Source organism: Ornithodoros turicata, chromosome 5 (genome assembly GCF_037126465.1).
Source record: "Ornithodoros turicata isolate Travis chromosome 5, ASM3712646v1, whole genome shotgun sequence".
In the NCBI taxonomy this organism is placed as follows: Eukaryota; Metazoa; Arthropoda; class Arachnida; order Ixodida; family Argasidae; genus Ornithodoros; species Ornithodoros turicata.
Window position 1 is genome coordinate 8327456 of NC_088205.1, and position 17095 is coordinate 8344550.

A 17095-nucleotide genomic window follows, 5' to 3' on the forward strand; every position below is an offset into this window, starting at 1 on the left:
ACACAAAAATTTTGCAGAAATTACTATCTCTGGCAGTGTGTAGCAACGTAAGATGTGCTCCAAACACAGTATAACGGCTCACACTCTGGCCGTTATCAGCAGCAAAGACTCATTGCTCATCAGAGAAAGGCCATTTAAAAAAAACATGTCGTTGACCTCACTATGGTTGTGATGAATTGCTTACCAGACTGCTGAAATGGTTGAACTGCCACCTAAACCATCTGCACATATCAATTTTTGCAAATGTGTTTAAACTCTTGCTCTTTAACCACACTACAGGGTTGTGCTGCACCATGGAACTTCACCTCAAGGAGCTACCTCTGACATACTTCAGTTTTCTATGGAGTTTTTGAAGTTGCTGTAAATTCAGTATGAGCCAAGAATTTCACACAGAACGTACCTGTAACTAGCGCCACGGATATCCCCAGAAAAGGAAACCATCTCGTTAAAATTGCTGCTCCTGCAGCACACAAGGATGGTTCCCACCTGCACCTCTTCACCTACCGTTATTCCTCATCATTTTTATGTTATTATTTAGGGAGGCTGTGGTAAAATGTATAAGGAAATTAGAGCTAAAAAGTATCGAGGACGAAGCCCACTTCCGAAGCATGGCTTCTACCATTTCCTCGTCTACCGTGTGGAAAGGTAACGGTGCCTGCCAGGGCTCTAGCGTACTTCCCACCATAGATTGCAGACCCGGAAGCATGCGTAACCATGATATTTTTATTGGCAACACTAGAAACCACGTCTGGCTCACTCAGCAGCTGCAGTGTCTCCAGCGGCCAACTTTTTGAGGAAGGCTGCCTTCTTCTGAGACACGGTGTTCTTGCGTTCAGATAGGGTCAGCTTCTTCCTGTTCCACCTCTTCTTCTTGACGTCTGTACGAGGCGCCTTCGGCTTATGCGCCGGGTCCGCGCGGATTGCAGCATGGGCCTTCTTGTAGATCTCTTCAATTTCATCAGCTGTCACACCGATCTTATGGTAGCGAGAGAACTGACGCTTGTAGGCCTCTTCGTCTTCTTCAAGGAGCACCTTCATGTACTCTGCAATGTGCTGACCGTAGATGTGCTTACGGTGAACCTCGGCGTTGAACTCCTTCGCCTCGCCGTCGTAGCCTGGGAATCGCTTGTTGCTGTGAGGAATGTCCATGCCTCCGTCCACGGCTCCCTTGAGGGCTCCGAAGATGCGAGCTCCGGTTGTGGTCCTTGCCAGGCCGACGTCCAAGAAGCACCGGAAGGCGCCAGGCTTGCCGTCGATGCTTTCTACGTAGTAATCCTCACCGTTGGCTTCCACGCAGCCCTCGTAGATCTCGTCGAGCTTAAACTTCTGCAACATACGACGGGCTAGCAGCAGACCGGTGCAGTAGGCGGCAGCATAGTTGGTTAGGCCTAGTTTGACCCCGTAGCGTGGGAGCTCGTGAGAGTAAGCGGCACATACGATGACGTCTCCTTCTATACGAGCATAAGCAATCTGACAGATGATGTCGCGATTGGTGATACGTACAATCATGCGGTATTTCGGTGTGTTGTACTTGTTTTTGTCTTGGACAACCAGTCTTCGGCGGGCATAATAGTCAGTCTTACCCTCACGCCTTCGCTTGAACTTCACTTGAAATCTCTTGAAATAAGCCTTGTTTTTAACAACCTTGACGAACCCCATTGTGTTGCTCTGGCGTTTCACGCAGGTCCTGCCAGAAAATTGGCACTTTGCTAAGGGTAATCAGCACTTCGTATCGGAACACGTGGCTTATTCGCCCGGAGACTGGCCGACATGTAGAAGAAAGGATCGTATTCTTGAACAAGGCCGAACTCCATGAATTTTTCCAGTGTGTAGCAGAGGGCGCTAGTGATCATACACGTTAGTAAGGTTGCTAAGTACGAATTAGGATTCACACCTCAACGTGTGATTTTACCAAAACCGGGAACAACTATATTGGTTTTAATTTCACTTTAACAATTATTATCCTACTTGTGGCGGCGCCCAAAAAAGGAAACTGGAGCAATCCACAACTTCCGGCACGCGGAATTTGCGCATGCGTGCATTGCCTGACATGCTTTGCCTTGATTGTGTAGTGATGGTGGTTTGTGTGCTCGATTGGTTATCAACTCAATGGATTTCCGTTTTTGCCTGAATGTAGGATGTCCAGACTAGCAGACTACTTTGTAGTAGTCGGCTTCGACCATGAGAAAGAAAGTGAGTATGCTTCCATATTTTTCTGGTGCTTCCTGTGCAGATGCAGCGTCGGAAGGCGATTCCGAACTTCATATGATAAACGACTAATGTTACCGAACATTGAAGATGAATGTTGTGAATTTGGATATAGACAGGGTGTCGTCTCATTATTACATGTATATATACACTTCTTCACTGATGAAGGGTGTAGTTCTGTAGCCTTTCACCTGTCGTTAAGCCTCTAGAAGCACCTTGACGGCAAGTGCTGTGACTACTAATACGCTCACGCCTCAACTTCAATTCTCGCAAATCACATCTGCAGCAATGTCAGTTTTACACTTTGCTGCACTTCACCACCCCGTTTCGTCGTCGCCTTCCAAAGGTCATTCAGCCCTTTTGTAAGTTGTCATGTCCAGGCACGGTATTAGCACCGTGATAAACACACTTCATAACCTAGCTGCATTAGAGATTGCGGTTTATTTGCGCGTCTTGACCTTCGCCGTTCCGGTTATTGTGTAATTACGTTGACGCCTCATAACGATAGCATTCCTATTTTTGAACGCAGACTTTGTCGTCTGCAAACTGTACGCTGCAGTCTCCGCCCATTTTGACAAGTTCTTGATACTCGGCACTATTTTGGAGGTTCCCTTGAAAAGCATCGGAAACGAAGCGCATGTCATCAACCCGTCAGCGAGCGTGAACATCATTGACTGATGGGCTTCTGCACATGTATTCGTAGTTGCTGTAGCAGATGCTCAGGACGCAAACACGGTTACAATGTGCAATAGAATAAACTAGGTGCGCGCATTGCGCAATAAATATTCGAATCGTGGACACAATCAGCAAGCATGTTTTCAAGATTACATACGAACGTTACATGTACGGCGGAAAGGCGGGTGGGGCCGCCATGCTTTGGTGACCGACCGGGGCTAACGAGAGTCTAGAAATGTAGATGGTTGGTTATTAACCGCGAAACTCATTACAACGAATTTCGCATCGTTCCACTTCGGGGTCGTCTACAGTTGGCGACACGTCGTAGAGTCGACAGTTAAGCATCTATGCACAAAACAACATCAGAGCATATTAAAGCAGGTTTGCAAAAATAAAGACAAATGCGGGAATGGCAGTTTTACCTGCCCTGATTTTCTGATGCTCTGATTTTATCGGCTCTGCCTGCTCCGGCGTTATTCTAGTCCTGCTTGCGGGGTTCATGTATCCACAATAGTCGACAAAGGTGAATGCACCTTTGACAGGAGGTATGTACAACCAAGAACCGAAGCGTTCCCTCTTTTCTGGTCATTTGCTGCAGTCGTCTGCAGGTTGTTGCGTTGATCCGTTAGTTCCCCTTCAAAAAAATATAACTGAGCAACTGAGTGAGCTAACGGTTGGACATCCTCCACGCCTCAGTGGTCATACCGTTCGCATCTCACCAGTGGCTGTGAAAGCACACTGTACCACACCTGTTCCGGCTAATTTAAGTGGGCGCCCGTTTTCTTTTCTCTTTCTTTCTCTCTCTTTTTTGTCTTGTAAATATATGTGCGTGACAAGCATCGGTTGGACACCGGATGCGTGCTAGATTATGCGTGTGTGTCGTATGATGATGCAACGCGTTTCTGCAAGTTATTTGATTTTCGCACTTGGTGTGTCCTTCTGAGAACGGCGGCTGACGCTGATGCTAAGCGCAGAAGTGTCGCTACTGTTTTTTTACGGTGTCGGCGCCGGCGATGACTACGCTAGGAAGAATTTTGACGAATACGATAGTTGAATTTGGCAGAACGCTTTTGGGTAGCGCAGCTGGGGGACCTAAAATAACTGTGCACTAGCAACTCCGGGGCACGGTTTCGTTCGCATGCGTGCAAGTAAATATTAGGATAAGGGTAGTTCGTACGCGAAACTGATTTTTAGCAGACGACACTGCAGCGTCTGCTGTAGTTCTTCCGTCTCCTTAATTTAGGATTCAAGTATTAGGACCCTGTGAGATTGTGTGGAAGTAGCAGAAGATAAGAAAGAAATAAGAGGTCGCTCCTCTAGCTGGATCGATACTGTCTAGCCTCACAGTCTGATACTGCCTGTCTCCGCTCCAGATCTCCGAGAGTCAACGCCTGTTTTTATTAAGGATGTTCCAACCGAATCCACGAATCATAGGCAGGGATTCGAGATTCAGGAATCCGAATCCTAGTGCCCAAAATGGTGAATCGAATCTTTCGAATCCACCGACCACGTTTGTTCGTTTCTTTTTTTCTTTTTTTTTTCAATTTGGCGCCTCTGGAGTCCGTCGAAAGCCTCATTGACCGACGGGTGTTTTCTTGTTTGTTTGTTTACATTGCTCTGGACTGAAAGAATTCAGGCAGGAACTGTTACGTTGCAAGTTTAAAAGTAATATGGTTTTGCTTTTGATTGTTGCTTTAGCTTTATGGAAATACTTCAGACTCGAGAATTTATGTATTTCTTGTAGTCGATGAACAATATGTTAAATATGGGTATACTTTCTCCCGAAACTGAACTGTTTTTTTTTCTTCATTAAACAAATGTATATATCATATTCTGCTTCAAAACACTCTCCAATAGAAGTTTTTTTTTTCTTGGCTTTTTAAACTCTTTTTAAAGAAAGGATTCGAAAGATTCGTGGATTCGCAGAACCTTCCTTGGATTCGGGTTCGCAAAATTCTGAATTCGTCCCATCTCTAGTTTTTATGTACGCACGTAAACAAAAAGAATTCATATATGTCAGAGAAGAGGTGAACTGAACACCGAGCAATAACGTTGTATCCGAACGTTTAGCAGGACGCAAAACGGCGGGGGTATATAAGGACAAATTGGAGTGATCCTCTCAATCAGCTATATGTCCAAGGACGCTTTCCCCTAGGTACCCAGCAGTATTTGCAGGAGAGAAGATTGCGCTGCATAGTCCATGCGTAGGTCGTCCTCAAAACCAATACCCGCTTGAGGTATTAGTAGCTGTCGATACTTTATTTACGGTCTATTCCTCTCTACCCTAGACTAACGCCTTTCATGGGCACAATTAAGTAAATATCTATCTATCTACCTTACTTTTTTATATATACAGGGTGTTTGCTCTAACGCGTCCAGAAATTTTATTTAAAGCGAGCGATAAAAGAGAAACGAGCGCTACTTTTCAGCTACTTGACTAAGAAACATGTGCTACTAGTGAAGCAGTACTTGTTTCTTACTCAAGTATAGCAGAAAAGTACCACTTGCTTTTCTTTTTATCGCTCGCTTTAAATATAATTTCTGGACACGTTAGAGCAAACACCCTGTATATAAAAATGCTACGTCCGACTCAGGTTATTTGCTTCCTCCAGTACCTTTTTCTCATCGATGAAAGAGGCATTGCGTCCCGCGTCCAAATAAAGGGCAGACATCATACGCGAAACTTGTGGTCAATGCACGAACAAATACGTTTCGGAAAACAAAAGGTACTTTTACCTTCCCGAATTTCGCCATAAAAATCGTCGCTATTTTTTTGCGTGTGTGGTCGTGGTCCGTCGTCGACGTTCATCTATTCATTTATATTTGTTTGGTTTGCTTGTTGTCATCTCTCGTGGGTATCGGTCGGTCACTATCACACCGAACGTCACTCCGGGAGCTAACGTTTAGAAGCCACCTCGCAGAAGTCGCCGGGGTTTGTTCACCTGTAGGTTTATTTCGAGTAATGCTAGCCGTTAATTCAGCCACCCTGCTCTCATTTATTTAGTCGGCATGCCGCCTCACGACGCGGTACGTGGATGTCGGTTCCATTCTTTTTCCCAGGGGCTTCGGAAAGCGGGACGGGGGGTTCTTGTTTTATTGGGTAATTTTAGGAAGTTCTTTGCTGTTTTTTTTCTCTCTTTCCATTCCCCTCAAACAAAAGGGTGGGGAAGCGTACAAAGCGTCGGAAATAGCTGCCGGAGTTAGTTGACCAGAGTTTGAATGGCGCTCTGGCTTTTTATTTTAGTCGCAGGAAGCACCATTGAATAGTTCAACTCTACGCCTCGATAATTTGAAGGAAGGGACGATGCGGAATTTACTGATGCGATACCTTTTTCCGAAGGCGAGTCGAGTTCGTCCACGTTCCCAAATAAGTTCATCTTTGACATGCCGTATGCAGAGATGCAGTGTTGTCATCTGCAAGAATAAGTGCCACTGGCGAACTTTGTACGACGTTTCACTTTGACGTTCCCGTTGACGCTTTACAACGTTGTTGAAATGGAATGTATTTTTCCTTCCTTGGTCCTCGTCTTGTTTTTCGCTTTGTGTGTGTGTGTGTGTGTGTTCCGTACTCGTCTTTCCCTGCACTGAGGGTTTTATCATTTTTAACTATGAATCACCAACCAGCCCAAGTTTTAACACTTTTTCACGTATTTTTTTGTTCATTTATGATGCTGATTATCTGGTGGTCGCATACGAATACTATCAGCTAGGCTCCTTAGAGATCGCTTTTTACCAATTATCGAATGCCGGAAGTCGTCGCCGGTTGGGGTTGAACGAGTGTTGAAGCTGAGCTGGGCACGTCTTTCGTTCGAAAACGAGAAGTTTTTTTCGTTCTTTGAAGTGGGTAACGTTTCCTCAAACGTGAAGAGAAACGGAAAGAAAGGAGTCCTAACGAAGTGAATCTGTGCGGATCTCTACAGATCCGAGATTTACCGGACTCGGAAAGCAGCAACCATTGATTGCTTCTGTGATTGGCTGGCTTCGTGTCCGTGCTGTCCGTCTTGTTCCTTTTTCGTCGTGCTTCCTTCTGCCCCAGCCTGAAAAGAAACTTTTAATGTCTTCGCATTCGTAGCCAGACACAGCGTGCCTCTACTTCGACTACGTCCGATCAACTGTTCTTTCCTCGTACAGTGCTGGACAAAAGTTTACGGAACACGCTCCGGCGCATTCCTTACTCAGAGTGATACTCACTAGCAGCCAATGGGACCGTGCGCACTTAAGACGTGGGCCTACCTAACCCAGTCACCTGTTTACAAGTCCATACGGTGTCATTCGCTGCTAGCGTGTCACTCTGAGGAAGGAATGCGCCGGAGCGTGTTCCGTAAACTTTTGTCCAGCACTGTACATGATCACCAAACAATGAACTGCAAGCTGGCTACGAAGGTGTCCCAAATATTATTATTATTATTTTAAAATTGCGAGCCTCCCTAGGAAAGTATCGTTTTCATCTTTTCTTTTTTTAGCGTGTACAAGCCTGAAAATGCCTTGATCGCGGGTTTTCCTTTCTTTCTTTCTTCGTTTAAGAAAAGCGCGTACTTTACTCATCACTGCTAGCCACCTTATGTGTATTACAATGGTGATGTATCATAAAAAATTGGAATAATTTTCTCTCGCTCTCTCTCTCTTTCTCTCTCTTTTCAAGAAGCTTTCACCTCCCGATGCTAGACACAGTCACACGCATCGAACGCTTCTTTCTCTATCTATAGGCCACCATTTTCCTTCGCCTTTCCATTTTTTAGCGCAGTTTTCTTTGTGCATTACCAGCCATCTAGCGTTCCTCGGGGTTGAGGGACGACAAACGGACGGACGAACACGGAGGGAGCAAACAGGACAAGTCTCATGGTCCAGTTTGCTTCACGTGTTTATCGTCCGTGTGCTGTCCGTCCTTTTAATAGCCAGCATAATATGGGGATGTTCAGACATTCGCTTTTTTTTTTTTTTTTCATTTTTTACGGACCCTGTGTCTGTCCCGAGAAACTCAGCACATGATATATTTCATGTAAGGGGATGAGAGGGGTAAGGATTGGGAGGAGTTTGTCGACAGCATCCTCTACCTCCACAAAAACTTGGTAGTGTATATCGATAACGCGCTTGTCCACGTGCGTTTTGGATTTAATTCGGTCTCGTGCTGTTAAACCGAGAGTTCTTGTATGTTTGTGGCCGTGTCTCCTCGTCTTATAAATTTATTTACAAATTTGTTTGATAAGCGCTAGAAACGCGGACGTGGTCACGGCTGGAAATACTAGGCCGGGCTCTATATTCGCTGAGCCACCGGATCGGGCTGCATAAAGACGTGAAGGTCCTTGCCCGGGACGAGCCAGGCTGGGTCATTTTTCGATGCGCCGGGGTGGGGTCGGGCCCGGAAAAGTCGACCCCCGTGTAGGGCTCTAAGAGCGAAACAACGCAGAAGACTATGACTGAGCACAATGCAGACATTTTCTTCGTCATATAAACAAACAAGATACGCGTCTCTATAAAGGAGTCGCCTCAAATCAATTGACCCAGCTTTCCAAGGCAGAGCGCTGCCGCCATTTCGTCCACGACAATTTCATCAGAGGGTTACCTCCAGGTCTGACCAAATGTCGACGTAATGGCCATAACGATGTAACGACTGAACGGGAACGGAAAGGACCGGCAAGAGAATATGAATAGTGGGATCAACGCCCCAGCACGGGGAACGGATCATCACGAAACCGTTTTTCTTCCTTTTTTCTTTTTTTTTTCACTGAGTCGTGGTAGCAAGGGAGTTTCTTTCACGAGCACAGAAATAGAGCAATGATGTGGATGCGCCTGTCAGTAAGAAGAGGTCTGGCAAACCTCCGCCGTCCTTCCAGAGAAGGCAGGAATCGCTCTTCTTCGTCACGTTTCGGACTTCTGCGCCTCTGACGGGGCGAGTTCGCCAAGCGTTTTGACGGTCGATACAGTTTTATTTTGAAGAGTATTTTTCCTGTTTTGAAATTTGGGTATACCTCGAAATAAAGTGATCGAAATCCCCGCTGCAAAATAAACGTTATATCACTATAGAATGCCACAGTCGCGCGCGGGAAACGTCCAAAAGCGAACTTCGACTAACCTGGACATCAAAATGCAAACACGGAACTTGAACTATAACCTAATAATAAACTAACCAACGTGGTGTTCCGCCGTGTCTGACCTGCTATGCCTAACGACCGCTAAAATTAGTTACGAAGGAATCGAGCATTCTCAATGATTCTCTTTGGTTCGAGAACGGGAATTTCCAGATCGGGGATTTCGCAACCGGGAATATCGGGGTCCACCCTCAAATTTAGGGCAATTGTGCCCGTTTGGCTATGACGCCGTAGCAGTCCTGACTGATTGCGCAACTAACGGGCCTACCTTTCGTACAACTGAGGAAAGTAAGACGTTTTGCAACTTGTCGTGTACCAAGCAATGTTACGTGAACCACCCCAGTTACGACGTTTCTCTTTGCATTAGCAAGCGGCTGGCAAGTCTAATTTCGCAATTAGTCTCACCAGGGTTACGAACTATGCAAGGTGGATCACGTCAAAAAAAAAATTAAAGTAAATAAAAATAAAAAAAAAGAAAGAAATAACATCAGCGCTTCGCAGAATCACACAGAATATGCATTTTTATCACACCCGCGAATGTTACGTCCAATGTGTGGCAGTATCGTTTGGTCGTCAGCTAAGATTACGTAACTTGTCTTAGCAACATCGAGTACAAAGCCATACGACCACTGCCAGAGCATCGCTTGTTGTTATAGTCGGAGATAAGGTCTGATATCTGAAGACGGTCGTCCATCAAGTGAGGCACGCTGTCGGGTATGGAATGCTTGTCCTGTGACGAACGCCCGATAAGAAACGACAAGATATTTGCGGTACCACTGGAGTTATACCCTGACCGTCAGCTACCCGAATGTCAAACTCACCCTTCGTGTTCGACATCTTTTCTAGCACCAGCTACGCGGAATAAGTCGTGATTGTCCAACAACAGACCCTCCCCTACTCAGGACCTGAGATCAGCCTTGAGGAGGACAATCAATCAGAAATGGCAACGGTTTTGGGACGTGCGCATAAATAACGAGCTTCGACTGATCAGAAGTACTATAGGTAATGTTATGCAAGATTCTAAGAATCGCATGCATGAAGTCATTCTATCGCGCCTGGGGATTGGACATACGCATATGACACACAGTTTCTTACTTCGTGCAGAAGAGCCACCCCAATGATCCCATTGTGAGGTGCGCATCTCCGGGCTGCACATCCTCACCACGTCTTTCATGTGAACCCCACCGGCGTCGCCACTTTTACGAGTTTTACCGTTATCATCTGCCACTTCACCCAGCATTGTATTGCTGGGAGACGAACCCCTTTTAAGTTCTAAGCTTTTTCGTGGATATTCGTCTTATAACTGACTCGTAATTTTAGAAGTCCTTGCGCATTTCCTTCATTGAATCCTTCAGTTTGTCTTTACCCTTCGCGATGCTTCGGTTTTAGTACCAATTTTTGTTTTGGTATCAAATGGTACTCCATTCAACACTGTTAAAAACATAAAAACACCAATCATCATTGCATTGTTTTAATCAATCAACGCGGGAAGATCCAGTTTACCGCCCCCTCCCACCTTTAGCGTGATTCACCCATAAAAATTAGGTTTTATCGATCACGTATAAATGTTGGGTTATCGCCTGAAGTCAAGTAGAAGCACGTTCCATCAGATGCAGGATCTGATATGGGCCGGCATTTTGTCCTTCTGCATCTGGTTGATTGCATGTTGGGAGAATCTCTTCTGCATTTCAACGCAAAGCATGGCTTGGCCTCCCTTCTCCCGTAGCATTAATTCGAAAGATACGCTTATCTTCCCGTGGTTGTTTCGTATTAGAAATGGCGCTGTGGGTCGATCGCTGTCTGCCCTTTCTCTTATCGGTAACCATCTTGTTCTTGCAAGACGAGTAACCGCGTCAGTTGTGCGACGCGACAATTTTGAATAAAATTCGCAATGTATACCGGACACTGACGACGTCAGCTTATGTCCGACGCAGTACTATGACAGTGCTGTATGCCTACTGCACCATCCTTTCGTGTCACAAATACTGTTTTCTTCTTTTTTGGTCCCATTACTGCGCAGTAAGGTTCAATATACTGGGAGACATGGACAAGGAAAGAACAGAAAGAATGACACAGAAAAAGAAAAGGAAATGTGGACGGTAAGGTGGAAAGGTAAAGAAAAAGATAAAAAGAACCGCTCAGAATCTGTTTAACTTGCGTTATCTTTGTTCACGGCGTGTCAATATCAACCCCGGTTGCACATAAAAGGTACAACCCTTTAAACGCTATCGCCTTTTATACAAAAACCTCCACGAAACCTCATATACACAAATTCAACCAAAGGCAGAAAGCAAGATGAAATGAAAAGGAAACGAATTCCTCACAAAAGCCAACGGACGCGCTCAGAAAAAAAAAAAAAAAGAAAAGTGTCCAGCCATTGCAAAGCAACACGTGGGATGTTTCTACGTGCCAGCGTTGCCACGTACCTCGTAGGGTGCACATAAACTTCACAGGGGGAGGAAGGCAAACATCCGAAACTTAGAGGCTACTGAACGATAGCCAGGGTCTTTGCCCCATCTATGCCCACAGGGTGTCTACCAAATTGCAGCCTTTAAATTCCCCGATTTTTTCTAGGTTTTTACTGACTATTCCAAGCGAATTCACTGACCAAAACAAAAGGGAGCTTGGTACCTGCTGTTACGTTCTGATATACGAACCCTTCATAAAAACTTATATATCATAAAAACTTATCATAAAAACATTTATAGAGTAAGAGAGAACTGATCTGAGGCTGGAACAGCATAGAAAGGACAAACACATACAAAGCCTTTGTATGTGTTTGTCCTTTCTATGCTGTTCCGGCCTCAGAACATCAGTTCTCTCTTGTTCAACAGTTGCCGCTTGCGTCGATCCCGTCGTATGAATGTGTGTATGAGTGAGCAAAAATGTAAGAGTGAAAGGAGGATGAGTGAGAGAGAGTGGCTGGTTTGTCCCTTCAGATGACGCACCCTTGGAAGTCGCTGAGAAGGCGTGTTAGCTTAGCTCAATTGGTAGAGCCCTGGAACGGTAATCCAGAAGATGTGGGTTCGAGTCCTACAGCTGGCTAACCTTGTCAGTGACTTTCATCTTTCATCATTTATTGAGTATTAGTGAGACTGCCTTTCAGTCTCTGAGCTTGTCGTATTTGCTGTCGTACGCTGCTCGTCACGGCACTTCTATGCAATTTTCCTTGACTTCAGCTTGCTTTTTGGAAACTTCCCTGACAACCCCCCGACTTTTCCAGCCGCATCAAAATTCCCGGTTTTCCAGGTTGGTATAGACACCGCGGAGAGCGCAAAAGTAGGGACCTCAATTTGCTTATTGCGATATTATTAGGACCTCGATTTCCTTTTTCAGTACGGCCTTGCTCATTCTGTCAGGTCTTCAAGCAGGATACAAATTCGTATGATATGAAATTCGCAGTTTCCGTGAAATGAGAGTGCTGTGCAAGCTCAACTGGAATAAAAACGGCACACCGCGCGCGAGAGAAACAAATTAAGGTCCAATCGTAAGTCCAAACTAACTACGTTTTCTACGTCGCGATGCTAATCAACATTTCCGTTAACCACTAAAGAGCTCTTATATAAAACCTATATGTTAGATCAACGCTCGAATATGCATGCTCGGTTCGGGATCCGTCGACTGAGCGTGAAAAACCTGAAGTGAAAAAAAAAAAAAAAATACATTTTACAAAAAAAAAAAAAATACATGCTCGATTTGTCGTTGGGGGGGATGGAAGTGAATTCAACGGCTACATTGGGATCCCTTGGTAAACAGACGGAGAAATTCAAATCAAACTTTTCCATAATATTTTTCACTCCAAGACCCGGGATTGAAAGGGACAAATATTTCTGCCACCTTGTTACACATCGAAGCATATCGACATCTCTCCTTTTTTTTTTTTCTTCAAAAATTATTCAGGAATGGATCAGGCTGCCTTCCAGTATTGCAGCATTATGTGTAACGATAAATTCTTTTCGAGCTTGACATAATGCTTTGTAAAAAGTGTGTTCTATAACGTTGTCTGCACTGTCATTGTCATGAGTGTCATGTAATTGTTGCTGACCGTTCTCCTTTGTTGTATATTGAACCCCCCCCCCCCCCCCCCTGTAATGCCCATAGGCGCTGTGGGTAAGTAGATAAATAAAAGTGCTAAGAAGTCCATAATCACAGATCACGACAGTTTCATAAGCGAGGAGTTTGCTATAGGTATACTGGAATAATCTCTAATCTCTAGCTCGGCAGTCTGGGAATAATCTACAGGCAGAGGCGGACCTGGGGCGGGGGGTGGGGGATGTCCTGACCCCCCTCAATATTTGTGGTTACCATAGCTCGGCATTCCGGGTCGCTAAACTCACTATCACAATCATCTGATAAGGCATGAGCTCAGCCGCCTGCTACGAACTCACGTGAAGGTCGACATCGCGTATCGCTGAGCTCGATCTCACCAGATAACATCACACCTGTGACGAGAGATCGGCAAAAATAACCCACACTTTGGTCGCAAGTGTGATGTTATCCGGTGAGTGCGCTAATATGTCGCATGATCGAGCTCAGCGATATATACGTCGCGTAGCCCTTCACGTGAGTTCGTATAGCCTGCGACTGAGATCACGCATTATCAGATGATTGCGATCGTGATGTCAGCGGTTCGAAATGCCGCGCTATGGTCGTTACATAGAGTTTCAATTGACCCTTTAGGAAGTGGAGTAGGATGCTGTTCAAGGCAGGACACCCCTCCCCCTCAGAAAAATCCTAGACCCGCCTCTGGGTACAGGTGTGTGTTTCACTCGTTTTCCTCAGCGCTTTGGAATATGCGGGCCCACTCCTGAATGCATTGCGAATGCACCAGCGAAGCATTAGAGAGTGCAAAATGCTGACCGTTGCTGGCAACCGAGTCTCTGATAATGGCTCGTGACATAGCACGCGCCGCTGGCTTGTATCAAAACATCTTTCATTCGTCAAATGAAACGGAACACTAAAGGCTTGCTGCACCCTAACATGCGCCCAACAAGACGGGGCACGCTGCCAACACAAAAAAGAAGGCTGTCGGGAAGACGTATCAAAGGCAGTCATTAGGGTGTCAAGGGTGCTTCGTGGTCAACAACAGAGCCGAGACGAAGTGAACGCGGATCTTCCTCGTCTCGCAGCCGAGCCCGTACTGTCGTCAATTAACAGTGTTGTACGTAGCGCCGCTACTAGTAACGGCGCTACCGTATCCGTTACTTTTTTCGGTAGCGGAGTAGAGATCGCGCTACTTTTTTAAACTGGTAACGAAAGAAGTACTTCCGCTACAGATTTGCGGTAGCGCAATCTTTGAGCGCTACCGCTACTTTCCGAGCTGGGGTTCCCGACAACTGGACTTCGACCTATCATCAAACCTCCACTCTGCCTGCCTTCGATCAAGCTGCCCGATATCACAACTCATTCTGGAAAGACCGGGCAAATAGCCGAAAGGAGGGCACAGAGGCCGTTATCTTACAAAGAGGATGTGTCCTCCACGTGTTCCCTATTTGGGATGAACCTTCTCGAAGATTTGGTGCATTGTCTGCAAACTGACGTCACTCCATTCTGGAGCCGTCCTCGCTAGCTATGAGTCATGACATTCCACATGACATTGCACCACGTGCGCTCAGGTGCTTGACAGTTGCCATTTCTTGTCCGCTGCAGTACAAAACAGTAGCGTGGTGTTCAGATGTCTACTATGCGCCTCCGTGGGAAAGCTTTATCTGTGCGTCAAGGAAGTCAACGTCCAATTTGAAATAGCACACCATGGTATGTTTACTAACTTCTCGTTCCGGGCAATCCGAGTTCTTTTTGTGACAAAGCTGCTGAGCCTTTTATCGGTAGACTTGCTTTGTGCTTTATTTGCTTTAGAGGAAGAGAAAAAGATATGCAGGATACCGAGTAGGCTTTAGTAAATCTGTAAAAAAACTGTTTTCAAAATTTTAGCCTTCAGGCAACCTACGTGTAACCTCCATTGGACGTCGATTTATTATTTTGAGTTATTGTTTTATTTTATTATTTTAAGAGTTTGAAGTACGTCATCAACGATACTATTTGTTTCTTTCCTAAAAAGTAGCGCATGAAGTATCGCGTCACTTTTTACGGGTAACTGTAGCGGTATTCCGCTACTTTTAGGTACGTGTAACGATATCGGGATTTCCTTACTTTTTGCTCAGGTAGCGCGTATCGGTATTGCGCTACCTTTTTCGGGTAGCGGGTACAACACTGCGTCAATATATGAGTTTGCTCCATTTAGCCGTTCCAATAGCATTTCACGAACAGCTCGGCATAGTAATTATGCTTTCTGTATTACGTGCCACCACCGCGAAGCGAATGTGGCCATGAGCAGTGGAGGAGGACAGCGTGCCTGCAGGCACCCTAGCCAACGTACGCCACCTATATAGATACCTCCTTCGTTACGTAGACACATAAAGTCAGAATTCGTCTGCTACCCCGATTGGCAGTTACGCGAATTCAAGAACTCGCAAATGATTGCAGCTAATTTCGCAAATCTGAACCTGCAGGCCAAAAATTCAACACGATTTCCAGAAAACTAGTTTTGAGAAAAATATGGGACCGTTTTGCACTTTATACCGTTTCCAATTTAGAACGCGGGGACGTTCACTACTTGCAGACGACAGTGGCTGTCCATGCGGCTGACAGTGGCTCGTCTCCATGGCTACGACCTCCGGAATAAGCACGCTCGCGATTGGCTACGGCCGTTGAAAACACGATCCTGGTTGGCTGATTCTTGGTTGTTACGTCATGTCGACGAATAAGCAGGCGAGTTCTTCCGAAGATTCGCAGAAACGCGTAATGTTCACTGACAGTATTTATATTTTGCGTACCGAATCTTCAGATGGGGTTGACTATTATTTTTTACGAAGTCAGAAAAAATAGGCGATGTCAAGTTGCCTGTGGTGAGTAAATCAAAGAGTAATATTAAACGGCTGGAACAACTTATTTATTTACACATGGTAAACAAGACTTTCGTGCACGAGACTGCACTTCTTGAGGTTTATATTTTTTGTAACCTGAAGAAGTGCAGTCTCGTGCACGAAAGTCTTGTTTACCATGTGTAAATAAATAAGTTGTTCCTACCGTTTAATATAACTCTATTATTTTTTAGTCAATCGTTTATGGGACAGCCGGTATTAACTGGGACACCAGCGCTGCGCCTGAGAAGAAACCTCTATATGCTGCACATTTGCAATGCACCATGGGTTCTGCGGACATCTCGAGCGTGGGAAAATCGAAGCTCACCTCGCTTCACAACACGCGAGACAGAAACGTAATGCTCGAAACGCCTTCAAACTACCCTCACGGCAAAAGAAAAAGAAAAAAAAAGAAGCGTTTCCTTTTCATTTTTTATTGCTCTTCTGGATCATTTCAAAAGATGAGCACCGCGGGTTTGCTGCTGTAGGAAAACAAAGCCACGCGTTGCAGTGAATGAACAACCGTTCCAACGACCTGATGTGGAAGGCAATGGCGCGTGTCTAAACACGGAAGTCGTGTTCCCGGTAATCGCATACGACGTAGTGCCACAATAGCCGCGGTGTCAATGTCACGATGGAATTCATAACAGCTACGGTGAGCGTGGAACTGTCATCTGTGTTTACGTAGAACCGTACGCGGATGGTACAGCAGCTGGGCAGAAGTCGAAAGAAAAGCATGCATAGAAAGTCTACAAAAGAGTCTGAAACGGGCTGAGCTTACACACACACACACACACACACACATTTTTTTACATACGATTTTTCAATTGTCTTTCGAAATTGGCGGCTTCTGTGCCCTCTTCCTTTGACCGTGGCCACTGCTAAGAAATAACCACTTGTCATTGCGCTTGACAACGAACCTAGCTACCATGCGAGCGCGTACATATACAGTAATTTTTGTCACTTTTCAGCGTGCAAAAAAAGGGGCGTATTTGTAAATAAACGCTCATTTGTACTCCGCAAGCTGAACTGGAAGGTTATATAACAGTGTCGAAAAAGGTGTTCGCAAAGCACCCGTCTCAGTGTTTTAAATGGAATACATCCCCCTCTCTGAAAGGGTGTTTTCTGTAGAATACACCATTTTAATTTGTGTTTAAGTGTTCTACAAAACATCCTTCTGTGTATGGTGTCAAACTAACATAT

The 17095-nt window shown here is 45.3% G+C and overlaps 2 protein-coding genes across 7 annotated transcripts in view; one reads left to right on the forward strand and one right to left on the reverse strand.

The window, feature by feature from the left end:
* Positions 1–709: 709 nt before the first annotated feature.
* LOC135393946 (large ribosomal subunit protein uL18A-like) lies at positions 710–1798 on the reverse strand. The gene has a single exon (XM_064624314.1). It carries the CDS (start codon positions 1657–1659, stop codon positions 754–756), a length of 906 nt encoding a protein of 301 aa, XP_064480384.1. The 5' UTR covers positions 1660–1798; the 3' UTR covers positions 710–753.
* Positions 1799–2027: 229 nt separating this feature from the next.
* Positions 2028–17095, forward strand: part of LOC135393947 (myotubularin-related protein 13-like) — a 49884-nt gene continuing 34816 nt past the window's right edge. For 4 of the 6 annotated variants that reach the window (XM_064624315.1, XM_064624318.1, XM_064624317.1 and 1 more), the window contains exon 1: positions 2028–2193. In XM_064624315.1, coding sequence (XP_064480385.1) covers positions 2139–2193 — 55 coding nt within the window. In that variant the 5' untranslated portion in view covers positions 2028–2138. The remainder of the gene's footprint in view (positions 2194–17095) is intronic. The other 2 variants (XM_064624319.1, XM_064624320.1) reach the window with 1 other exon arrangement.